This window comes from Parasteatoda tepidariorum, chromosome X2, assembly GCF_043381705.1.
Source record: "Parasteatoda tepidariorum isolate YZ-2023 chromosome X2, CAS_Ptep_4.0, whole genome shotgun sequence".
NCBI classification, from domain to species: domain Eukaryota; kingdom Metazoa; phylum Arthropoda; class Arachnida; order Araneae; family Theridiidae; genus Parasteatoda; species Parasteatoda tepidariorum.
In genome coordinates this window covers 59,990,932-60,017,586 of record NC_092215.1, presented here as the reverse complement: position 1 = coordinate 60,017,586, position 26,655 = coordinate 59,990,932, and the positions used below count along the sequence as shown (strand labels likewise).

At 31.4% G+C, this 26,655-nt stretch overlaps 4 protein-coding genes across 4 annotated transcripts in view; 3 read left to right on the top strand and 1 right to left on the bottom strand.

Moving 5' to 3' along the window:
* The first annotated feature begins 1,150 nt into the window (after positions 1–1,150).
* Positions 1,151–1,615, top strand: LOC139427191 (SCAN domain-containing protein 3-like). Its single transcript, XM_071188066.1, has one exon. The coding sequence runs from the start codon at positions 1,151–1,153 to the stop codon at positions 1,613–1,615; it is 465 nt and encodes a 154-aa protein (XP_071044167.1).
* Positions 1,616–1,861: 246 nt separating this feature from the next.
* On the top strand, positions 1,862–2,500 carry LOC139427190 (SCAN domain-containing protein 3-like). The gene has a single exon (XM_071188065.1). It carries the CDS (start codon positions 1,862–1,864, stop codon positions 2,498–2,500), a length of 639 nt encoding a protein of 212 aa, XP_071044166.1.
* A 101-nt stretch (positions 2,501–2,601) lies between these two features.
* Positions 2,602–2,913, top strand: LOC139427189 (protein FAM200A-like). Its single transcript, XM_071188064.1, has one exon. The coding sequence runs from the start codon at positions 2,602–2,604 to the stop codon at positions 2,911–2,913; it is 312 nt and encodes a 103-aa protein (XP_071044165.1).
* A 1,053-nt stretch (positions 2,914–3,966) lies between these two features.
* Positions 3,967–26,655, bottom strand: part of LOC107447087 (eukaryotic translation initiation factor 4E type 3) — a gene marked incomplete at its 5' end in the record, with an annotated part of 40,929 nt that continues 18,240 nt past the window's right edge. Inside the window, 2 exon segments of the mRNA XM_021144652.3 lie at positions 3,967–10,385; positions 13,260–13,415. Of these exon segments, the coding sequence (XP_021000311.1) occupies positions 10,336–10,385; positions 13,260–13,415 (206 nt within the window).

Here is a 26,655-nt window from a genome sequence, read left to right as displayed (position 1 = left end):
CATATTTGAGGTCACCCCCAGGAACCATTAAGGGTGACACTTAGTTCGTGAAAATCGGATCATTAGAACGAAAGTTATTCAGGGTGATATCTTTTTTTTTTTGCGGACTGTACATTGATGGTCACCAGGCCTACATGAGGCTGATGTGCTTACCAGCTTCAACTGGACAGTTGGCTGCACTTTGGTCCACTACTACAGGTGCCTTATTGTCTGCTATGTCACTTCATAGAGGTCTTCTGCTTCATGGACTGCATGCAAAAATTCTTTTATTAAGATCCCCTACTGCAATACCATAGATACCTGCAGCTGCAATGGGCTCACGAGCATGAAGAGTAGCATGCCTATTAGTAACAAGTTGTTTCACCAGCACAAAACCGCTATATTTTCAGAAACCAGGATACCACATTCATATTTAAGACTGTGTGAGAGAACACTGCTCTTCTAGAGCAGTGGTCCCCAACCCACGGTCCGCGGACCGGTACCGGTCCGTTGATCAAATGGTACCAGTCCGCCCATTTCATTGAAACTGAATTTGAATTTCTAGGTTTATACCCCAAATTAAAAATATCTGTGTACCATTAAAATTTTATTTATTTAAAAAAAATATGCCCCCGAAGGAAGTAACATAATTTTTTTAATGTTTTAAAAAGTAAAAAAAAAAGAAATCTTCTGCAACTATTTTCTCATTCAATTAGTTTTAATAAAAAAAAATCAATCATCGTAACTGTAAATATCATAAATAAAAAACGAAAGCGCGACGTGACGTTTACATTGGAACTAATAAAGAACTTCCTCTTCTCTCTCGATTCTGACGCCTCACACAGCGAGAGTATATAGTAAGGCTATAAAAGAGAAGCTGGCTCGTCTGCCATTTAGTCGCCCAAAGACCACGTGATCATGATTCCTCTCTACTGTTTTGTGTGCTTTATGCGGATTTGTTTGTTTTTTGTATAAAGAAAGTTTCTATCACTCCTCTCTCTGTTAACAGTGCTTGGTGTACGCGTGTATTGTGTCTACACAAATTTAACTCACAAGTTAGCAAACATGAATACAAAACAGACGTCCTTAGAAAGTTTCCTTGGAAAAAAGAAAAGGCTCAGTGAAGAGCCTTCAACATCAAAGAAACATGCAACTTTTAACAGATAATACCATGAGTCAGTCCTACTTGAAGTATGGTTTTGTCGGGACAGGCGATTCACACAAACCAAAACCGCTCTGCATAGTTTGCGGCGATCAACTCTCTAATGACGCAATGAAACCTTCAAAACTGCTTCGCCACTTGAACGCCAAGCACCCTGGATTAAAAGACAAGAACCTGGAGTATTTTGAAAGAAGAAAACGGGAACTCGACGGACAGAAAAAATTTATGATGGCCACCACATCAATAAAGGAGAGCGCACTAAGAGCATCATGTTTGGTGGCTAACCGCATTGCTAAAGCTAAAAAGCCATTCAATATGGGTGAAGAATTAATCTTGCCCGCCACTAAAGACATTTGCCGTGAAATACTAGGAGAAGCTGCTGTGGAAAAGATAGCACATGTGCCTTTGTCGGCTAGCAATGTGACTAGGCGCATTGGGGAAATAGCCGAAGACATTGAAAAGCAATTGTTGTAGAGGATTAATGCATCACCGTGGTACGCACTCCAGGTTGACGAATCTACAGATATTAACAGCAAGGCAATACTACTTGTTTATGTGCGATATCTATATCAGGAGGATGTGCATGAGTATTTGTTATGTGCACTATCTTTGCCAACCAACACCACAGGAGCAGAACTGTTCAAGTCACTGGATGGTTATATATCAAGACAACTAAAATGGTCCTTTTGTATAGGTATATGCACAGACGGAGCTGCTACTATGACCGGACGTCTATCTGGTTTAACTGCTCGGATTAAGGAAGTTGCACCTGAGAGTGAAGCTACACATTGTCTCATTCACAGGGAAGTGCTAGCAAGCCGAAAAATGTCACCAGAATTTAACAGCGTATTGATTGATGTCGTTAAAGTTATTAACTACATCAAAGTACACGCCCTTAACTCGTGCCTGTTAGAGCAGCTTTGTGAGGAGATGGACGCAGAGTACAGATGCCTTCTGCTCTATACAGAAATAAGATGGTTATCTAGAGGAAAATCGCTACTGAGAGTATTTGAATTGCGAGAGCCATTGCAAAGATTTCTCTTAGAAAAGAAGTCACCGCTGGCAGCACATTTCAGTGACAAGGTATGGGTCACCAAAATGGCTTACCTGTGTGACATATTCAACCTGCTGAATGAACTCAATCTGTGCCTTCAGGGGAAAATGACAACTGTTTTCAAGTTGGCTGACAAAGTAGCTGCCTTTAAAGTCAAATTGGAGTTATGGGGACGACGCGTGAACAGAGGCATTTTCGACATGTTTCAGACATTAGAGGGTGTTTTAGGAGAGACAGAGCCTGAAGATTCATTCTCCCAGTTGGTTCACGATCTGTTGTCGTTGTCTGTGTGTCTTTGCTTTTAAAAGAGTTCGAGCGCTACTTCCCAACCACAAAAGACCCACGAACTGGTAAGGAATGGATCCGCGACCCATTTGCCAACAAATCGGGTGAATCTAGCTTGTCAATGCAAGAAGATCAACTGTTGGAGATTGCAAATGACGGCGGCCTTAAGACTACGTTCGAAACAACAACTCTGCCGGTGTTCTGGATTAAAGTCCTGGCAGAATACCCCGAGATTGCCACCAAAGCACTTAAATCCCTATTGCCATTTCCGACAACCTATCTGTGTGAAGCGGGATTTTCTGCAGTAACAGCAACTAAAACAAAGCAACGGAATAAACTGGAGCTAAGCAACACACTTCGGGTGTCATTGTCTCCGATTACCCCCAGATGGACCCGTCTTATTGCAAAGAAACAAGCTCAGGGTTCTCATTGATGTAATGTTCAAGTAAGTTAAAATGTTAAATCACTTTATTTTTTGGTGTAACTGTATTTTATTTTAAAGGTATGTTTAAATACAATTAAATTAAAATTATAAAATCAAAATAATCTAAAATATAAACAATCAATGCCCCCCCCCCTCAGTGGGCCGTGGTAAAATTATCAAACGTTGACAGGTTGGGGAACACTGTTCTAGAGCATTTCTATTCTTCTTCTATTTCTCTTTCTTTTAATACAGTAAGTATGAATTGAGAGTAATTTTAACAGCAACATGTACATCAGTGAAGTTCTGGAATCCAAACTTATTACTTGATTTGTAGGCAGTCCTATCCTTTAGGAGGATAATGGCTGCTTATATGTAGCAAGGACTTTCCAGCAGAGAAATACAGCTTTTTCCTTGGACTGGTTGTTTGCCAAATATGGCACCTATTGAACATAAGTAGGATTTCATTGGTCCACATCATACTCATGATTCTTGTCCTACAGCTTTTACAGATAAACATTAGGTACCATCAAAAAACATAGAACGTTCTTCTTCCAAGCAGAAATTCAAAATCTGTTTGACTCTAAGCCATGTTGTGTAACTGCACTCACTGTAGTGCATGGTTGCTACACTACATCAAATACTGATTTTGGACTCTAAAAAAGCATTTTCATTTGCTTTGATTTTTAATTGTATAAAGACAAGTTACTTGAGCATAAAATTTCATTTAATTTTGACAATTCCATCAAATTGTTGCAATTTTTACAAAGTAATAATATAATGTTAAGTGTGTCCTAATCTCATAATGAACTTTGAAAGCTTTTTTTTATTTATTTATTTAATTTTTTCCTAACAATGTGTCTCAAAGTGTTTAAAAATGCCGTATGTAACTTGGAAACCTTCATATTTTAAATATTTTACTTAATGATTGCATTGCTTTCAGAAAATTGTTGAAAAAAAGCACTTAAATTTTAATTTATAAATACTGTTGGAAAGAAAAAATAAGAAATTTTTTAAAAAAAAACTAAATAAATAAAGCTAACAGAAATTAATGCTGAACACAAATTAATAACTGGATATGTTTATTCAAAATAAACAAAATATTAAATGAATATATTTTTAGCTACATGGAAAATAAAGATAACAGAAATTAATGTAGAAGACAAATTAAAGAATGAATATGTACATTCAATTGAAGCAATAAAAAATCAATGGAAATAAAAATATGACCACCGAAACCGACGTCTTCAGGGGGTACCGGCCTCGGTAGCCATAGAACAAAACATTTTCTATTGAGAGAGAGGACAAATGCCAAATTAACTCTCTCAGTATCCCGAAGGTTTTGTATATGTCCAGGAAAAAATACATGAAATACATAAAACCATTCAGAAAAGAAATTCAAACAAAAACTTGAGAAAATAAAAACTCACATTAAACCGGTCAAACAGCGATTTCACAAGCAAACTAAATGCAAAGGAAACACTTAAAACAAAAGAAAACAACCCCCTCTATTAAAATGCGCAGATTGAAAAAAAAAGAAGTAACAAATTAGTATAATGCTTAACTGGGGCTGCTTAGTTAAGACTTGAATTGCACCCTGTTAAAAGAATTAAAAATCTAGTATTCTTCAGTCATTTTCTTAATCAAAAAATTAACATCACAAAAGTTAAAAAGAAAATCATTATTACTCAAATTATTCACAGCCTCCTTAAAACTTTCAATGTTATTCCAAATATTTTTAATCCTAACCAATTGTGAAAAAACTAAATTTTTGAAAATTTTATTACACAGATTAGTATTAAAGTTGCAGAAAAAAATAACTTTAAATTTAAAAGCTTTTCTTTTATCAAAAACACCAATTTTAATTATTTTATCAACAATATCAATTTTAAAATCTAAATATTCAACATTTCAGCAATTCTCATTAGTTTTCTTCAAAACCAAATCTTTAGGATAAATACTATAAATAAAATTAAAATTATTACAATTAAACAAAATCAAACCATCAATATATCTAAGAGCATTAAATTCATTATACTCCAGAAATTAATAGAAATTTAAATTTAAAGTTATTTTTTTCTGCAACTTTAATACTAATCTGTGTAATAAAATTTTCAAAAATTTAGTTTTTTCACAATTGGTTAGGATAAAAAATATTTGCAATAACATTGAAAGTTTTAAGGAGGCAGTGAATAATTTTTTGAAGAATTTGAGTAATAATGATTTTCCTTTTAACTTTTGTAATGTTAATTTTTTGATTAAGAAAATGATTGAAGAATACTAGATTTTTATTTCTTTTAACAGAGCGCAATTCAAGTCTTAACTAAGCAGCCCCAGCAAAGCATTATATTAATTTGTTACATAATCTTCTTTTTTTTTCAATCTGCGCATTTTAATAGAAGGGGTTGTTTTCTTTTGTTTTATGTGTTTCCTTTGCATTTAGTTTGCTTGTTAAATCGCTGTTCAATCGGCTTAATGTGAGTTTTTATTTTCTCAAGTTTTTGTTTGAATTTCTTTTCTGAATGGTTTCATGTATTTTTTCCAGGACATATACAAAACCTTCGAGGTACTGAGAGAGTCAATTTGGCATTTGTCCTCTCTCTCAATAGAAAAGGTTTTGTTTTATGGCCACCGAGGCCGATACCTCCTGAAGACGTCGGCTTTGGTGGTCATATTTTTATTTTATTTCTATTGATTGTTTATTGCTTCAATTATTCTTTCTTTTGAAAATTCTGCTGCTTTTAAGCGTGTTTCTTTCAAAAATAGCTTTGTCAATTTTGAATTTAATATTTTGTATTCTTTTACTTATGTATATTCAAAAAAAAAAATAAAAATTAATGGAATATATTTTTAACAACATCAAAAGCTATAAATATCAATTTCTTAAAAACTTTGATTTTTCTGAAAAACACATCAAACAATTTGTGAATAGTTTTGTATGCTTGTTAATTTCTAAAATACCACACAAAAAATTTTTTTTCAAAAAATAACCATTTTTTATTTATTCAGGAATTTATTAATTAAAAAAGAAAAACAAAAACTTAAAATGAATTATTTTTATGATAAAGATTAAAAATAATGATTAAAAAATCTTTTAAGCACATCAGAAAGTTGATTTAATTTGGTAGTTAATATTGCACTAGTTACATGAATAGGCTACTAGTGATAGCCTGGGGTGTCTTACTTTCGTTATAGTATATATATACTGTATTTTGTAACAAGCAGCCTTAGAGAGCATCCTCATTGCATGTGGTAGCCACAACTATGATTCCTGCTTAGAGAAAAAGATAACCTGATTAGCGAGTTTTTCACAAAGAAATATATTATAACAATCAGGCACTCATATTTCCTTGACAGCAATCGAAGGTGCCTAAACTGCATTCAGTGAGAATGGCTCTTTAATATACATACAGAGTTGATAAAAAAAATGGCAGAATTACAAAACTATATCATGCAAATTACTTCACACATATGAAGATAAATTTAGTTCTAAATTATTAAGAAAAGTACATAGTTTAATTCCCATTTCAATATCCTTTGTTAAGTTCAAAATTAGTGGCTTTACATCAAGATGATAATTAACACATAGAAACACTGTACTTTCCACTTACGTGACTGATATAAAACTAAAAAATTTACATACAAATAATTACTAAATTTAAGGTAATTAATAAATATTTAAGTAGCTACTGAAAATTTACTTAATTTTTATTGGAACAAATAAGAAAATTTGTACTTTCAATTTTTAAATAATGCGCTTATTATATCAGAACATGAGCACTTTTAACAGTTACTGCTATGATTTGCTTTTTAAGGTTGTTGGATCAGTAATTATTTCACTATATGTTTCTAATGAATGGAGGGGGGGGGAAGACTTCTTCACTACATTCCGGTACAAGAATTATTTTTATACAGGTAGGTAGTGTTCCAGCCAGTTTATCATTTAAATTTTTACTACTATTTCATGTTGAGTTTTTCCCTTGTTGCACTTCTCTACATTGCTATACTAAATCCGAATTGTTTAGTTTCTTTTTTCATGAGTCTTAGTCCTCTTACTATCTTGGAAGTTAATTTTGGGATGGCCTTTCTCTGAAAAATAGTCATTACTCATCCCCAAATTTTTCAGTAGTGGATTAACCAATAAAAAAGCTGAAGATGCCTTTGCAGGGTTTTTGGAGAAGAGAAAGAGCGAAAGGAAGTAGAGAAGAAGTAGGCTTACAAAGAAAGATAAGATGTAACTAATATTCCCTTGCTTATAACTTTCTTTTCTTTGATTACTCAATACAGTTCAGCTCTAAACTTTATATATATNTTTTTATATATAAATTAAAGTCTGTGATCACAATAAACTAATTTTTGAATTACTTATAAAATGTACTTGCCTTGATTTATAATGTTACTTTAGCCACATGGACAAATTTATTTAACAAATATGTTTATAATACATAAAGATTTCTTATCGCTAAATTTATGTAAATAAATAATTTTATTTACAAACTCTATGTTTATTTTGTATATGTTACTAGTGATCTGGGATAGGCTTTAGTTTATTAGCAATCAATTCTTGGACGTCAAGAGAATTATTGCTATAAGTTATTAAGTTTGATGAAAAAATAAATCATGTGGCAAGACTAAGCATGATTATATACAATAAATGCTGGAGTTAATTTTAAAGTGTGATGGAAAGCAGTGTGAAAAATCCATTAGAACTAAGTGTCTTGTTTAATTGTTCTATTACACTGCTTTTTTTATGGATTACAGCTAACTCTATGCTGCTTCTGAACGCCAAGTGTATGCAATGTGTAGAAGCTTTAGATAAGAAATTAACAATTTTATATCTTAATAAGATTTTGAATTTCTTTTAAAATTTTGTCAACACAAAGGGGAAGAGAGAAAGAATTTTTAAAATAAAAATTACTATTGTAGTTTTTAAACACTTTAAACCTGAGTGAGAAGGAAAGAAGGAAATGGTGAGAGCAGAACTTTGTTTGCAAATTACAATAAAATTTTAATTTCATTAGAAAATATTGTAAAAAATAGAAGAAAAAACAAGATTTCAAAAGAAGCAGAAGTAACTTTTAATAACATTTTAAATGGAGTGTACTTTTTGACACCGGGTCCTCAAATAAGCTTATGAAGTTAATTACTCTTTGAAAAGACCATCTCTGGATTTGCTTACTAGTTTATTAACTAGTAAGCACTGATGGTATTCTTAGAAACCAACACTGTTAATGCAAAACATAACTTAAAGCATGAAGAAAACGATTTAGTTTGAATTTTATTGCTTGATGAAACTTAAAGATTTGTACCTGCATTATTGAAAAAGTAATTTACTTTGTTCAACATAATACAAAAAATAAGGTCATTGTTGCATTGAAAAAGCATTCATTTGACTTTTTCTTATAAGATTTAGCAACGAAAAGAATTATGCTTTGAATAATCCACATCCTCAAACTATGGGTCATGTTTTAAAATTTATTTAATATTAACACATTAATTAATTTATTTTTGATGCAATATATTTGTTATTTCAAATATATTTGTCATTCTAAAATATTAGTAATAACTGCTTTCTTAGAAAAATATAATGAAAATTAATTAATTTGCAATCAACAGATAATTAACAAAAAAAACATTCTCACATGTAAAAGAATCTTTTATGCATTATTGCTATTTCATTATTTATATTTGTAAAAACTACGAAAAATAATTGTATCCTATGTAATATATAGTAAAATAAATCTATATAACTGAATTCTAAGTAAAAGTATCTACCATAAAAAGACAGATGGTTGCTAATATTTAAAAGTATTTTACAAAATTCTCAAAAAAATATTTGCAATAAATTATTCTCAAAACATATAAATTTTGCCAAATTTGAAATGTTTCATTCTATTGTGTTCAAGTGAGGTTTAAGTTACAAGTGATTTAATCAGTAATAATTTTTTAACTATACATGTATACCAATAATGAATAATTATCTACTCTTTCATATCAAAACTGTTTAAAGGAAGATCCCTTTACAAATTTTTACATTCAAATTACATATTTTATATGTATGCAATAAAAATCTCTTGACATTAATTGAAATAGTTAATACCTTTCAAAAAAATAAGTGCACCAAAGAAAGAAACAATTCAATAAATATATATTAATTTTCTGTACTTAAATTTCACATTCTAAAATGCGCACAGCAAAAATACAGAGTATAAATAAAAAATATCTGTATTTGGTTAACAAGAAAATATAAGAAGCAAAATATCTGGAAAAACATTAATAAATTTCCACATTAAATATTATTGCATGAGTTTGAATTAAACAATGATTAAATATGAAAAAACAATGCTCCTTAGTATGATTTTCAATTACAGCAATACTTGGATTACACCAACAGATGCATAAAGTCTCAATTGTAATTTGATGCACGCAATGTTATTTTAAAGCCCATTAAATCCTCAGAATGAAGCCATTTATTCTGATATAGTAACCAAATTGTATTCATTTGATTCAGCAAATGTTTCAAAGAAATTATTTTAACTGTAATTTTTTTTATTATAACAAAGAATTTATTTTATTATAACATATACAATCTGCGTAATTTTTTTTTACAATTTATCAATTATATTTTTCTCATTTAAAACTTTCAATTATTCTTTTTGTGAAATGTTAATCCTCTTGAGTATTTTTTTTTATAGATAAAATAATTTATTTTGCAGGTATCTTGACATCAGTTAGTGATCACCTCAAACCAGCGTAGTATTTTTAATGCATAAAATGTTTAAGGGAACGTTTTGTACCCATATATTATTATAGAAAAAACAAGTTGTGTCATCATCAGTTATGTTAGTACCAAATTCCTATTTAAAAAAAAAAAACATTGCTTCTTTAAACTTAATCAATTTTCCATTTAGTTTTAAATTTGATTTTTTAAAATTAGTTAATTTTCTATTTAGCTTTAAGTTTATATTTATGTTATTTTATACACTCACGATATTTTTCCACAGAGAATCCATTTTTGCAGAGATAACAGGGGTTGTTATATTGGGTTTTCAAAACTATAGTTCAAAATTTGACACAGAAATGTTAAACATGAAAAATACATTTTTCTGAATTAAGTTTGAAAAATCACAATATAACAAAATAAATAATCTAGTTAAAAAAGTTGTTTTGCAGCAGACATTCAAAACATGATTTAAAACAATTTATGGTTGTTTGTTCTTCAAAAATGAAATATCATAAAGAATACACATGATATAATATATATATATATATATATTTTACTGAACAAAATAACTGACTCAAGACATGTATATCCTTAAACTCATGAGGTCTGAAGAACATTTTCAAAACAATGTTCAACAATGTTTTTTTACTTCAACGTTAAATTTGATAAGCATATATTGAACTTGCATAAACACTATACTTTTATTAACATCAATATCCAACACCTTTTTCCCCTTCATATGCTCTATGAGTAAAATGAGCTGGAAAAAAAACTTTAATTAAACATAAATCTGAAAGAATAAGCAGTAAAAAAAAGCTGAAGACATCAAGCAACAGCAAACATTTTTAATAAAGAAACTCATTTGAGAAATAAATCATCACTTTAAATGAATAGATTCAATAGACAATTTAAATATATTAATTAAAATTGTTAACAATATTAAGTAGAATCTTATTATTAATTAAGACTTTTTCATAGTGGTGAAGCATGATATCATTACAAAATAAAATGTCCTTAACCTTATGCTCATTGGCACCATGCAGAGTAAATTTGTAACATTAAGTATATAAAAAATTCTGAAATAAAAACTGTTTCTATATTGTTGTCATTTTCACTGAAACTATGATCAATGAATCTATGATTCAGAACTATATTAATACAACTGAGAACATCTCTGGTTTGAGTGAAAGCCAGTACTTAATTAAATTAATGCAAGCTTGTCTGCTAGATGGTATACTAAGTCAGGTGATCAAATTTTGAATTATGTCATTGTCATTCTATGAATGCAATTTAAAGTCCTTTTTAAAAAATGAATAACATTTGAAGCATTTTCTGGTAGTTTCCCCATTGAGGGTGTTGGGGATTGGGCATAGTAGAAGTTCATGTGGCAATCAGTATCAGAAAAAGCTATGCATTTCTGCGTGCCCCAGTGTTAAATGTATGAAGATTTAGGGCGGGAATTGATAGCAAAATTTTTATTTATGTAATTAAACGTCATCAGAAATTGAAATTTTTAAACATTTTGATAAGTCCGCTATCTAATACCATATTATCTACAGGGAACTTTTTTTAATGACTCTACTTCCCAGAACAATTGCCTATTAACTCTAAAAAATAATCTTTCAATGACTCTCGGTGAATATTAATGACTTAATGACTCTTTGTGAAAGTAAAGATCATCTTAGTTTAAAATTAATAGGATATAGCTATTTTAAGCTATAATTTAATATTAAAAAGACTTGTGTAAAGAATTATATATATATATATATATATATATATATATATGTGTGTGATNGCAGTTTAATTATGGAGGGAGCAACATCTATTGGCCTATGTTGGTTTTATTCATACAGAGGTTGTTTCGTAATATATATATACAGTGGAGTCCCGATAATCCGAGCCCCGGTTATCCGAGTTTCCGCTTTAACCAAGCTATCAAATATTTTAAGGATTTTTTTGTTCTAGTTTATTTTTAAAAATACCACCGAAAAATAAATCTGAATTTTATCTTCCAAACACTCGGGAAAACAAAATTTAACAACTTGATCCCATGAAATGATCGTTAATATCATCAATAATGAAAATGAACCTAGCGAAGACGATGAAGACAGTGACGATGCACTTAAAGCTGTCGAAAATGCTACTGAATATAGAACAACAAAAAGAGGCGACACCAGCCTTCCTGTTATCCCTAAAAAATGGCGAAACATTGCTGCAAAAAAGCACCAAAGTTATGTAAAACAAAACACGATTAAGGACTTTTTTTAAGTAAAATCTCTTTAATTCTCGCAAAGTATGCTTTTTAAGTTTTTAATAATAATAAGAATTGTATGTGGTATACTCGTATAAATTTTATATTTCTTAAATATATTACATTTATACCAACTCTTTTTCTTTCTTTTTTTATACTCTTCGTTTTAACCGAGTTTTTCAGTTATCCGAGTTAGTCGCGGTCCACATTAACTCGGATAATCGGGACTCTACTGTATATATAAATGTTACGGCCAAAGCCCGAATTGAAATTAGCAGGCCAATGTTCGATCTTTTCCTGATTTCGGGAATTGGCCATCCAGATAGCGAAGTGGCATGGCAGGATCAGCCAAAGTTGGAAGAAAAAATCATTGGCACGAATTATTGGCTCTGTATAACCATAACTTCATTTCTTAAAAATTACTACCTGTGGTACCCGCAGCTAACTATGGTGGGATGTGGCCATGTGAGACAAAGTAAAAAATTACATTTTTTAAATTTTAATTTAAAAACTTGTATACTTTTTTATATTTTTAAATTAGAAGATTTATATTTTTAAATTAAAAAAGAAAACAAAAGGGGCAATATTAGCAAATGAACTTTTTAATACAACAAATATTAAAAAATTGTGGTCCCGCCGTACCACCCGGTATCTGAAAAAGCATACCACTACAATTTTTTTTCTGTAAAGTAAAAGTCATTAGAAATACAAAAGATAGCAAAAAAGGAGTAGCAGCAGACAAATGTCGCCATGTGGCACATTCCTGCCGGAATTGCAGGTGCGCTACCTACCGGGCATTCTTGAATGAGCACATCGCGTTTTGGCCGGAACATCGTGGCTACTTCGCGAAATGGGCGGTCAAAGTAGAATATTTACTGATCGTTTCAATTACATCGCACTTTGGCAGAGAGGTATAACCGCACTTCGGGCTTTGGCCGTAACATATATATATAGAGAGAGAGATTGGGTGTTTCAAAATGCCAAAGCAGGCACACATGAAGAATAAAAATAATTGATAACAATGGATCATTTACAGAATTACATGAGATCACAAATGCTACCAGGAGCAGCTAGACAGGGTTGCATATTAAACATTACTATATACATGTTGAAGAAGGTATGCCACTCCATGCAGTATTGCATGTCTCCAGATGTCTGTCAATAACTTGGATGTTCTCTTACAATAATATTGGTTCAAAAAATTTTAATGAGAAATAAAGTATAACTAAAATGGCGTATAGCATATAAATTACTTTGATTTAAAATACAGCTTTGATTATACTGTGATAAAATTTTCTTGTGGGTAAGCAAAATTGCTTAAAATGCCTTTTTATGCGAATAAAAGTAATTTTAAGCTAATGAAAATGTTACGAAAATGCTTACGTCTATAATATTCAGTACTAAATCTCACTCCTGGCACAAGCTCATAAACTTTTTTCATAATATTTTGAGGAACACTTCTGGTGCCATCACTGTTCCATATTTGTATGACATCATCTTTTTCTCGAACAGTCACACTAACTCCACAAACATCATCACCTACAAATTAATCATAATCACTGAAAGTGAAATTAATTAACATGTAATTTAAACATTATTTTGAAATATCCTCAACAATGAATTTCTTAGTGTGGTTCAAAAATTATATGTGTAAAAGCTGAAAGCTATGGCAAATTAATGTACATCTAGAAAGGTTTATTATCTACCTCATTTTTTAATATGCTTCATATTCTATAAAAATAATTCTTATATATGATTAATACAAGTAAATAATGCTTGTGAACTTTAAAATTAAAACAGATACTATGAAATAATTTTAAAAAAACTGCTCTTAATTAATGAAGGTATAAGCAAAATAATTCATTTTTATGAGTGTATAATAAATAAGAATTTTTTATTCATAAATAAACATTCACTACTATTAATACACATGTAAATAATAGCAGGGGTGCCATCCTCTCTGCAGAAGATCAAAAATTGTGATGGCATGTCTTTGGATCATCCTCAGGGATGTTTCATAAAACGTCGCCAATAGCCCATTGTGCAGCTCTAGTGCAATGTAAATGAACTATAACTACAACAATAAATAATAATTTTATGTCATTTTTAAATATAATCATTATTAAGATTTGAATATTAGATATAAATTTATTCATTACCAATTTCTTAATATTGAGTAGATATAATTATAAATAATTTGTATTAATTTTTACTAATTCATCAATATTGTTTCATTAACTCTTTCGCGAAGTTATTTTTTTTTTTTTTTACAACAAAACAATTTTGGTAGCATAAACTATGAATAGGGCACACTAGAATGCTAAAACTAAGATGTTATATTTTTAGGAAGATTTTAAACACTGATTTAGGACCGGGACATATATGTCCCATCAGTCCTGACAACTGGGACATATGTATCCCAATAGTCTTCAATGAGTAGTTTTGTAAAGAAAACCAATGATTTTCTAGTCATAAAAATTTAATTATGAATGGTATGGTTTGAAACAATCAATGAACAATGGGACATTACACATTGTGCACATTATTTTAGTGCATGATTCCTTTCTTTTGTTGTGCACATTTACGGCACCACTGTCGAGTTTTTGTTGTCACCGGCAGATGGTCACCAACATTGAGTAAGCTTCATGATGTTTTGGATGGGCGTCCAGTTCCTCTAAGGCGTTGATACTTCGTCGTTGAGCTTTCAGGGCGCCATCAAGACTTCTGCAAGAAGTACAATGAAATCAAGAAATGAGGTTTTTTTGATGTTTGAGTTCGCAATCCATGAGTTGACCACTGCGCTCATCAATAGGCGAAAAAAAAACTTTTTTCCACTACTTGCAAGATTTTCGATCTACTTCATAGACATTTGCCATTTGGTCTGCAAGGTTTACACCTCCCATGATTTTGTTGTAGAATTAGATTGCCACAGGACACTCAAATTCTTCCTTGCTTCCATCTTTCATGGTGCAATTTACTTTTCCGTATTTAGCTTTGTGGCAATTACTTAGCCTCCTCGCACACATTATTCCATTTTTAGTTACGAAAAACTCAGCCTCACCCCTTTTGCTTAGTTTTGTAGCAAAATTAGGAACATCTTTATGTGTCTTGATGCACGTACAACAGCATGAAATTTCAGGGTTTCCACCAGGTGCACGCTTATTAAAAATCGGTCAAACGCAGGCATCACGTCTTTTCCTCGTATTGTCTACGTTAGCTTTGATACTACCTGTTCTCCGAGTGAGCCTTGAACTTTACCCGTTTCTTTTCGGGAATAAATGTTCATTTCATATACATATCCCGTTTTTGGATCACATCGCTGCCAAACTTTTATCCTTCTTTTCACAGGTTTCATCAGCATATATTGTTCGAGAGATGAACGTCCCTTAAATTTTGCCATTGATTCATCAATAGATTGATATGAGCTTTCACTTTGACACTGTTTGAAGGTTTGTTTCAGGCACGAAACAACCTCGTCAATGTGTTGTGTGTTTCATATGGCTTTATTAGGAATTCAATCCAGAAAATTTGACAGCTCACTGCACCACAAAGCAGCAGAAAAATAACAAAGAAACAATTCAACAATTTAGGTAAAGTAAACAAAAAAGAACAATAAACATTTGAATCAATAAACATTTCAACAATATAAAATTTTAAACATTAACATGGAAAAGGTAAAGTTAGTGACAATTCATGAGAGTTCTTGAGTCCCAATACAATTTAGTGTCATTCCCACTTTTCTGGGAGTTCCTACCTTGTCCCTTGCAAAAATAGCAAAATACCTCTAATATGGACCGAAGATTCCCGCAATGCATTCAGAAACCTCAAGAATGTGCTTTGTCATGCAACTATGCTTGTTCATCCCTCTACTGATGCTAATATATCTCTGACATGCGACGCTTCAGATACAGCCATTGGGGCCGCCATACATTAAATCGAACATAGAGCTTCTTCTCACGCTCCTTAACCGACGTTCAGAAAAAATACAGCGCTTATGACAGGGAACTGTTGTCAATCTACACTGCTATTAAGCATTTTAGACACATTTTGGAAGGAAGGTCTTTCACCATCTACACAGACCACAAATCTATCACCTTCGCTTTTCAGCAAAAGTTGAACAAAGCTTCCCCTAGACAAGCCAGACAATTGAGTTACATCGCTTAATTTTCAACGGATATTCGCTACATCGCTGGAGAAGAGAACATTGTGGCTGATGCTCTCTCTAGAATTAATGCCATCTCCACACCGTCTCCAATCGATTACTCGACTATGGCAGACTTTCAAAACGATGATGATTTAATAATTTTGAAAAACAATCCAAGACTGAAAATGGTTAAAATTTCCATTCCGGAAACCAATAAATCGATTTATTGTGATGTCTCTACACCCGGTAACCATCCATACATTCCCTTAAAATTTCAAAGGCAGATATTTTCCTCTATTCATAGCCTATCACAAACAGGGATTAGGAGCACAAGGAAACTAATCACGAAAAGATTCATATGGCCAAGTATCAATAAAGATTGCCAATTATGGTGCAGGGCATGCGTGGATTGCCAACGATTCGAAGTTCAGAAACATACAAAATCACCTCTGATGAACTTCAAGGTCCCACCCGAACGCTTCCAACAAGTTCACATTGACATTGTTGGCCCCTTGCCAAGGTTTCAGATACTTGCTAACGATGATTGACCATTTTTCAAGACGGATCAATCAGCAGAAACAGTAGCAAAAGGCATGATTTCAACCTGGTTTTCTCGTTTCGGCGTACCACAACGCATTACATCCGATCAAGGACGCCAGTTTGAATGCCAACTCTTCTCATCATTGAGCAGATATTTGGGATTTCAAACCTCTAGGACAACTGCTTACCATCCACAATCGAACTGACTGATTGAGAACTATAACACAGAACTATAAAAGCCAGCCTGAGACAAAACAACAAAATAAAATGCAACAAAATAAATCTTGGGTAGACGCTTTACCTTTTGTTCTTCTCGGATTACGTACGGCGCTAAAAGAAGATATCGGATATTCTTCAGCTGAGCTTCTTTACAGAAGTCCTCTCTGTTTACCTGGAGAATTTGTTACTAAAATCCCTAATGTCACGCACTCAGACTTCGTGCATAGGCTACAAAGTATCATTCGTAGCTTGAAACCTTCTGCAACGACTACTCATGGCACTAAAGCCGAATTCGTTTCAAAACAACTTTTGAATTGCTCGCATGTTTTCATCTACAATAATGCTGCCACTTCATCATTGCAACCGGTTTATCTTGGTCCTTACATTGTCAAGCTCTGAACATCGAAATACATTGATAATTGAAATCAATGGAAAAGTCAAAAGAATTTCAATTGATAGGCTAAAGCCATGCTTTACTATACAGGACAATACCGAGCATTCGCCTGATACTCACAAACCAAGGGTTGACACAGATTAACACCCTCAGTGCGAACCCCCGGAACGGATCTCGTCCTATGACAACCACAAGCAAACCACACGTAGTGGAAGAACCGTCAGGTTTCCACCTCATTTAGAGGATTGTTTCTTAATCGTTTCCACTGGGAAGGGAGTGTGTAGCGTCCTCTATGTTCCCTCTTTAATTTAATTTTCAATCTCTTGTATATATATATATTTGTTTTGTGGTGAATGGCATCATGTTTTTGTTGCTGTTCCAAAAGTGTATAAAATAAAATTGCTAGTGTTATTCTCTTATTCCTGTCGTCATTTATTTTACTATTTGTATTCTTGCTAAGGATTGAAAAATATTGAAGGGAAAATTATTCAGTCTAAAACAACCCTTTAAGAGTATGAGGTGTGACGGTTGCTATTTCTTGAGGCATAGTTGTTCCGTCAATGTAATATGTTTGACTTGCATTTTCTAGCTTTCCTGGTTCAGCAAAATATAGGTTCGACAACATTTTACATCTGGCTCTTGAAACAGCATTTTTTATTGCTACGTTACCCAAAGAAGGATTAGATGATCAACAATGAGAGAATTTCGGCACCTTATTGTAAGACATGACAAGCATGCATCCAAGGGCAAGTATAATTTCAGAGGGGTCGGATGAGTACTGCTATTTGAATGCTGGATCTTGAAAATTGGGATCGTCTATTTCATCATTCAAATCAATATCTTCGTCATCTGACTCTTCTAAAAAAATTTTGATTTCTTCATTAGTAAGTCCCCGGCGTCGAGTCATTTCAGATTGAATTAATTTGTGCCTAAATTAAAGATAATAAGCAACTATTTCAAAAGTAACCGAAAAATATAATATCAAGAGAAATGATCCCATAGGACTGTTGGGACAATGTGTTCCCACTATACAAGAAAAGAGGGACACATATGTCCCGATAATAAAAGAAGAAGTAAAACTTTGCCACTTACCAGTTTATTGGAGGTAATCCGCTTCTTGAGTAACATCTCTGGCCTTAGATTTATAGATCAATCAAAATTTAATCGAAAATAGGCGGTATTTTCCAAAACTAAAATATTTACGTTCGTACAGTAAGGAATGAGCTACTACACCTCAAAAACACGGGAATCGCAAAATTACGGTAGTGCCATCTATGTTCTGTGAATGAAAATACCTACAAAAATATTGGCAGGACTGGTGGGAAAGTCTCCCATTAGTCAGAGAAGCGCTTCTGTCCCAAAAGATTTTTTTTAAAATTTGCTTGGGACGTATCCGTCCCGTTAGGCACAAAAGGGTTAAAACAAAAAATTTTATTAACATTTTTTAAAAAATTAGACAGTGAAAGCTCCTGTTATGGACACTTCTGAGAAAAGGACGGTCTCAATACGGACATATTTTTATTTCCAGTGAATCTTTTACGAATAAGCCATTATGTACATTCTCCATTAAGTGGACATTCCCGTGACCGGACACGGACAGTCATCTTTACCCTGAACGTTATTTTCTATCTCTTCAAACTAGACACTTTTTTTTTTTTAAATTTGAAAAAAAAAATAACTTTTCCTGCTTTAATATTAAAGAAAAAATTTTGCAACTTTTCACCATTTTTAAAGCATGCTAATTCTTTGCCATATCCATAACTAAAAATATTAAGCTATTTCACTACTAAAAAATCAATCTTTCTCCCGTCACATTTTCTTATCTCTGCAGAGAAAGCAGAGAAAGTGATTCTGCCCATGCGAAAGCGGCATCTTTTGATCTTTTCATCTGGACAACACAGGTTATGAGATCCCACAAACTGAAATGACATCTTAAATGCTCTCAATGCTTCTTCCTGACTGAAAATTTGTTTCATTTTCTTATAAATTTGAAGACTGTATTAAACACATATGGGATAAAAAAAAGAAAGCAGAAACATAATCTTTGAGGTGTTCATATAAATAATACATTTATTCAGACACTTGATAGATGATTAATTGTGAATATAACAACTCTATAGGTCCTCGTACCAAGCACTGATCTCTTTTGTTTTCTGAAAATCGCAGGCTTACTTTCAAGGATGTATTAATTAAGATTCCTATCAGGTAATGAGTAGGTGTTAGGGGGTGTAAACCTAATAATTGAAACTGACTGAGAACTAAAAGCTGCTATTCAGTATCATATGACTAACTTAAATATGTGTGTTAATAGGAAAATTATGTTCATTTATCCGTAGCTACATCTAGAATTATGTATTTATATCAAACTTTTTCCTATTTTCTTTTTGTTTAGGAAAAATATTTTTTTAAATTTAAATAAATATCCTTTAGATTATTTAATTATTTCCTAGAACATTGAAAATATTCTAAAAACAATTTACAAAGATAAACCTCGTGATTAGGGTACCCTTCCCGTTAACAGACAACTCTCGTAAAGGGACAATTTTTTCAATCCCAAGAGTGACCACTTAACCGAGGTTTCATTGTAATTATTTCTAATCTGTAATTACTTCTTCAATGTAATTACTACATATTTCTTCTAAAACTTACAGCCAGGCACAATTTTTTAGTTTTCTTAGAACAGACCTAGTAATTAATCTTGTAAATCTGTTAAAAATGCAATTTTTTATTATGTGGTAAAATAGAAAATTATTAAAAGAGTCGCATAATGGGCATCATTAATAATAGAGAAATATAGAGTAAATTAATGTTATTCCTATTTGAATATTATAATTGATTTTCTCATTCATTAAAAATCAGAATACTTTTAACTTATTAAAAAATATACTATACATTTCTATGAATTGTTTTAATATCTTTACAAGCCTATTTCAGGAACTGTAAAAAGAAAGATTTCTGTCAAACTGTATAACTCACACCAAATCTTATTCTAATAATATCCTTCTTATTCTCTTTGAAAATATTGTTTAAAACTTTATAAGACATCTTTGAAAACTTACAAGAATTCTCTTTGCTATTCTCTTCAGCTGCAAGAAAAACTTCAGTTAAACTGGAACTTCTCCCAAATTTTATTATAATAACATCCTATTATCTTGGAAAAAAAAATTTTTTTTTTTTTTTACAAAATTGGTTTTTAATCAAATTCTTTCTTCTTAACATTGTCTCATGAAAAGTTCTCACTTGAATGATCTAAACATCAAAGGAAATGCCTGTGAACATAAGATAACGAGAAAAAAAAAATTTCCTTATAAATAATTTTGTTTGCAATATTTACTCAACCACTTCATGTTTCTCCTAAAAGTATATTTTGAGAGTACAGGTAAGCATCTTCCCTAATGTTTATTGTTCCTATGTTCTGCAAAGTTTGAAGTAGGAAATGTCACACATTTTAAGATGACTGTAAAGTTCTTAACAACACAAAGGATGAGACAGTACAGAGAAGTAACATCAACGAGCAAGTGACATGGTTGTCTTGGGGAAGTTGCTTGTTTTGCCAATGTACTAATGTAGAGAAATAGATACTGCTCTCGTATTCAGCAAAGACGTGCTTTTGTTTCTCGTTTAATTTTTCATAATGATTTTCAATATATCAGCTAGTCAATTTTTGTTTACTTAAAATTTGTAATTCAAAAACTAGTAAGATGATCGATAAAACAAATTATATAGTTTTGAGTGATTGAAAATCAAAGAGCACGAAATAGTTGAGATCACAGGCATATCAGTAGATAAAGTTTTATCAATTTTGTACCAAAAATAAGATGTGAGAAAATCCAGTATTGGTGCTTTGTTTACTCTCAATGAGGAATAAATATAATCATGTGATTGAACAGGCATTTTTTCTTTACACTTTAACTTTTTATTCCTGACAAGTTTATGCACTTGTACATTACTACACTCTGGAAACATAGGAGCAGTCGAAACAATGGGACTTTTAAAGCAATCTAGATGTGAAAAAGTTGGTAAAATCAGCTAACAAAATGATGGCCACAGTTTACTGGGATCCAAGTGGAATCATCTACATCAATTAGTACATCAATCATCTACATCAATTGAGTATTTTGTGTCCTTATTGGGTCAGTTCAAAGATGAAATAAATATAAAATGTCCTTATTTGAAAAAGAAAAAAAAAATTTCAATCGAGACTTTGCTAAAGTGCACACCTGAGCAGTTTTGATCTAATTATAAAAACATTCACCCTATTCACCAGATTTGATTTTCAGTTACATTTTTTAAATTTTCAAACTTAAAAAAATTGTACTTTTTGGGAGGCCTAAAAAGGTTGGAAAATGCTAGAGAAACTGTGCAGAGATAAAAGGAGATTCTGAAAAATAAAAAAATTTGCCAAAATCATTAGTGGTTTTATTTTTATTCTTTTGCCAAAGACTTATTAAAGGACAGGGCACCAAAAAAATATTTACCACTAAAATTATTTTCACTCATTTTAAAAATAAATCTATATTGTCTTCACAAATAACATTTAAAAATAGAAATTTAAAGAAGTTGCTAGATGCAAAATCAGGTATTAAAGTATATGGATTATACATACAAGCATATATACTCAATGCATATGGATTCATTAATTACTTTTCATTTTGCTAATAGTAAAAATAATTTAAAAATAGTACTCTTTTGATATTACAATAACCTTTATCTCATGATCTTTGAATTTGATTTTTAAAAAATACAAAGAATCACATTGAAACAGTAATACAATAGAGAACTAATTATCCAGGATGCTCAGTACTATCGCTATCCTGGATGTCTGAATTTCCCTGTTTTCTGGATGTGTCGTTAGTCGATGTTTTATCGCACCCGAATTACAAGGAAAAAGCGTAACGTAGTTTAAAGTAAGAGAAAAAAGAAAAGCACTCCTAATGGTAGAAAAATAACATTTAAAAGAATAAAAAAATTTGCAAGTTTAGACAAGAAAAACAAGTTTAAAAAATACAAAATTCTCATATTTATTTTTTAAAAATAATTACAATTCCTAAATTAACTAATATAAACAAAACCAATGGTTAAATAACGCAATATATTTCATATCTAATTATACGGGGGGGGGGGGCGATAAAATAAAAGGAAAACTTATTAGTCTAAATAAAAACAACACTTGAAAATTATCGAACCGAAACGATAGTTAAAAAAGGCACTAGCATAAATATTAAAACTTGGAACAAAGCAAGATCAATAAGATCAACGGAATTTAAAAAAAAAAAAAAAACTAATGATAAAATTTATGATTAAAGATAATAAATTTATTGAGCGCGAAATTTATCAAGAAAAGAAAAAAAATCAAACATAGTGGAATCAGAAAAAAAAACTGCAATATGCTTCATAAAATAATCGTATGTTTATATTAATAAACAATTCTTTTTTTTTTTTATAAATACACGATTTTTAATTAGAACAGATGTGATTCCACATCAAGAAAAACTTGCAAATGATACCACACTTCCAAAGAATCAGAATTTATTCAAAAGAAAAAGATTTTATTTTTATTAATTGATGTCAAATAGATATATTTTTCTCTTTCATCTTTTGTTAACTGATATGCATGTGCAATGCATTCTCCCCACTCCCTCGTAATAGAAGAGAAAAACGAAATCAGCATGCCACTCCTTTGAGTTTGATTGACGGCCTAAAGGAGAAAATAAAACAATCGTCCCTTCCCTGCCTCCTCTCGATCTTTAAGGTCACGGAAGAAATGACGTTTCTCTGGGTAAACGGGAGGGGGGGAATTCTCCCCTTCCTCACATTTTTCTCTATTCAACTTCCAGGATGAATCCAATTTCTGCTTTTTTTCATAATCGTTCTAGTTTAAAATGGCGGGGAAACCGAGCAAAACTTTTTCCCGGTTATCTGGACACCGGATAAATGGTTCTCTACTGTACAATCTTTCTAAAAATTTGGATACAAATTTTTGTGTTTAATACAGCAACATGATGCAAACTATAATCAAGGCAAAAAAAAAAAAAAAATGAACACTTAGGAAGAAAAAAAATTCCAACAGATTATAAGAATAACAACAAAGGAATAATATTGGATCTGACAACATAACAGTTTCTTTCAAAAGATATAAATATTAAGAATATTACAAAAATATAAACTTCTGACAGTTATAAAGAGATATTTTGTATACACCACTATTAAGGTTTTTGATAAACAGATATTTTTTATAATAATAAAACAAATTTTACTAAATTTCAAATTGAAATGATGAAAAAATTCAAATATTTGTCCTAATAAGAGAAATGCATCATAAAATTTAAAAAAGGAAATTCTATTAAAAGTTACTAAAAATATGAAAACTTTTAAGATAAATAAAAGATTTAATATTAGAAAGTTCCATGGTTATATTATTTATTTAATATGCTATAAAATCTATAAAACACATTTTTAACACATAAAATTCGAAAAAATATGTCAGTCAATAGTTTCGAGAGAATGTCAGACACATTTTCATTAGTTAATAAAATGGTACCTAATGTCTATGTGTTTTGATCTCTTAACATTTTTGTAACCCTTACCCAACTGAATAGCAGCCTGATCCTCTAAGTGCAATATCCCAGCACTCAGTGCTTTGTTTTCCATATCAGATGTCAATCCAGTAATAGATATAAGTTCTGCAGAAGCCAATGAAGCTGCAATTTAGTCCCAAACTGAATCAGTCCAGGCATTATAAGTTATACCACTACTTTGTTAAGTATAATACAGCCCACAAGATCATGTTTTTTTTTCCAAGTATCAGAACACTTTCTTACCTGCTTTCCACTGAGTTTCTATTGGATTGTTTTAAAACTGACTGAGAGAAGACAAAGTAAATGTATTATCTGATCTGCAGCCGAGTGAGAGGTAAATCAGACTACCAATAAGTTCACAAAGGTATCATCAGTAGCTTTACTTACACCTGGTTAGAAAATTTTTCCATAGGTGTCTTTGGTCTCTTACACTTTTTCAAGACAAAGCTATTCAAGATCTTGTCAATGAACTTGGTAGATTTTAATTCTATCAGCATATCTTTTTATATTTCAAGATAGTTTTTCTACTTCACAATATCTCTTGCAGGAAACTCTTTCTTTAGTAGTAACACAGTTTCTTCAATTTCACTTTCTTCACCAGTTAATAAGATATTATGAACAAAGATTGCCATAATCAGATTCCTCTCTGTATAAGTGAAGAAGTCATTCTTTGATCTTTCGAACTTTAGGCAAATTCATTTAAGGCAAATTCATTAAATCTCCCATTCCAGAAATGAGGAGCACCTTTCAGTCTATACAAAGCTTTGTTAAGCTTTAAAACTTTTTGTCCCTTTACAGTAACAACTTTGGGCGGTTTTATGTATGTTACTTGTTTCCTTTAAAAAAAAAAATGGAGCACACAACAGACTTCCATTTAAAAAAGCAACCGGACATTGTCTTATTTGCTGGTCTTTTTGCACAGCTAAGGATATCAGTATTCTTATTATAGATAATCTTGCTACTGGGGAATAGAGTTCTGATGTAATATCCTACTGAAATTCTCAGGCAAAGAGTCTTGCCTTTCTTGTTCATCAATCTTATCCAAGGAAAATAAACCTTCTGTCAATAATTTTGGAATTCGGTGGACACTCAACTTCTTCCCAAATTCTCACCTGCAGAAGTGAATTTAGTTCTTGATTCAATGCCTCATTGTATTCAGTATCTTTGATAGCTTCATTAACAAAGACAGGATCTTTGGTTTCTTCAAGAAAGCTAAAGACTGAACATAATTCAAAATCTTAAACTTTCAGGAATTTTGGCAGTTCTTTGAGGCCTTCCAGTCACAGTGGCAGTCTTGCGTTTGTCCATATTATCTTCTGTTTCAGATTCAGTTGTTTCCTCTGTAACATAATTAGTAAGTATGTGTTCTTCAACTTCAATTCAACTGTGATTCAGGGTCTTCTAGCCATTCTATACATTCACTTGTTTCTTTACTTTCAATTAGCAGAGGTTTTGGACAGATATACACTGTATTGCTCTCTTTTGTGTACGTTTTACCAAGTTTAAATATCACATTTCTGAAAATTTCACACTTTCCTTTTTAAACCAGGAAAGTAGATTCAATAACATGATATTTCCTCCATAATTGCCAAATATCCCCTTTATACTTTTGGCATCCTTTTCTTTTCCTATGTTGCTTTCAAAGCAAAACATAGGCTTTTGTTTCAAAAGGATGTAACCTTTTTATGCCAGGAAACTCTTTGAACCTCAATTTAGAGTGTTTTCTCTTTTGCAGTGCTCGTTCTACTCAAATTGACAATGCACACAGCTGTAGCAACAGTCCACAGTTCCTTTTCCATATTTTCAACCCGTAGCATTGTTCTTGCTAATTCAACGAATTGATTATTTTCCGAACACTAGCAGGCAATTCCAAGAACACCTTGATCTTACCCTTTGCTTCAGACTTTTTCAAAAAGTAGATGTTTCTATAATGACTGTAATCATCCTTTAGAATCGAGAATTTCCAATTGATCCCAAGTAAAAAAATTCAGCACAAAATCCTTACGTAAATTCTTATTTTAAAGGTTTTGCTAAAGAAATGTTAAGAAACACATGCATAAAGTTTTTTATGCAATTTTAAAAAAGTGCAGTTTTAAAAAAGGTTTTGCAAAGATTATTGTCAGTTAGTATTTCCTTGATTTTGAAATATAAGGAATTTTGAAAGAAGTCATATTTGGTATTGCTGTACAGCAATATGTGAAGTTTTTATTAAGATTTCGTAAATGTTTTAGTCAGCAAAATCTATTTGCCATAGATTTCTTTTAAAACTAAATTCGTACAAGCTTTTTGGTAAAAAATACTCCCTTTTTGTTAAGATTTTAAAAACTGGACAAAAAACTTTATTCTAAATTTTATTTCTAAGAATGCTAAAGCTATTTAATGGAAATGTAAAGGAAATAAGCAGATTTCATGAAAAAAAAAATGTGAAGGAAATATGTAGATTTTATGAAGAAAATGTAAAGGAAATTTTTTAGATATTTCATAAATAACAAAAAATTATTCTAACAATTTAATATAATTTTAACTTTAACGTGATCTTAATGTTTTGCTAAATAGTAAACTCATGTTTGTGAAAATTGCAACACCATGAAGGCAAGGCCGGATTTAAGTATAAGCTAAATAAGCTGTAGCTTGGAGCCACGAGATGACAAGGGCCCCCAGATCCTGCTTTCCCCCTCTTTTTTTAAAGTTTTATTCGGAGCTGGGGCCCTCAGAAGCCGAAAATGCTTTTTTCTTTCTTTTTTACATTGTCAGAGATAATAAATATAAATAAATGATTGAATAAAACAAAAAACTTCGTTGTCACTTGCAGGGAACATATCATCTTTCAAGCAATTTGAGTATTAATACATTATTTATAAATAAACAATTTTCTAGTTTAAAAGGTAAAAAAGTTTTTTTTTG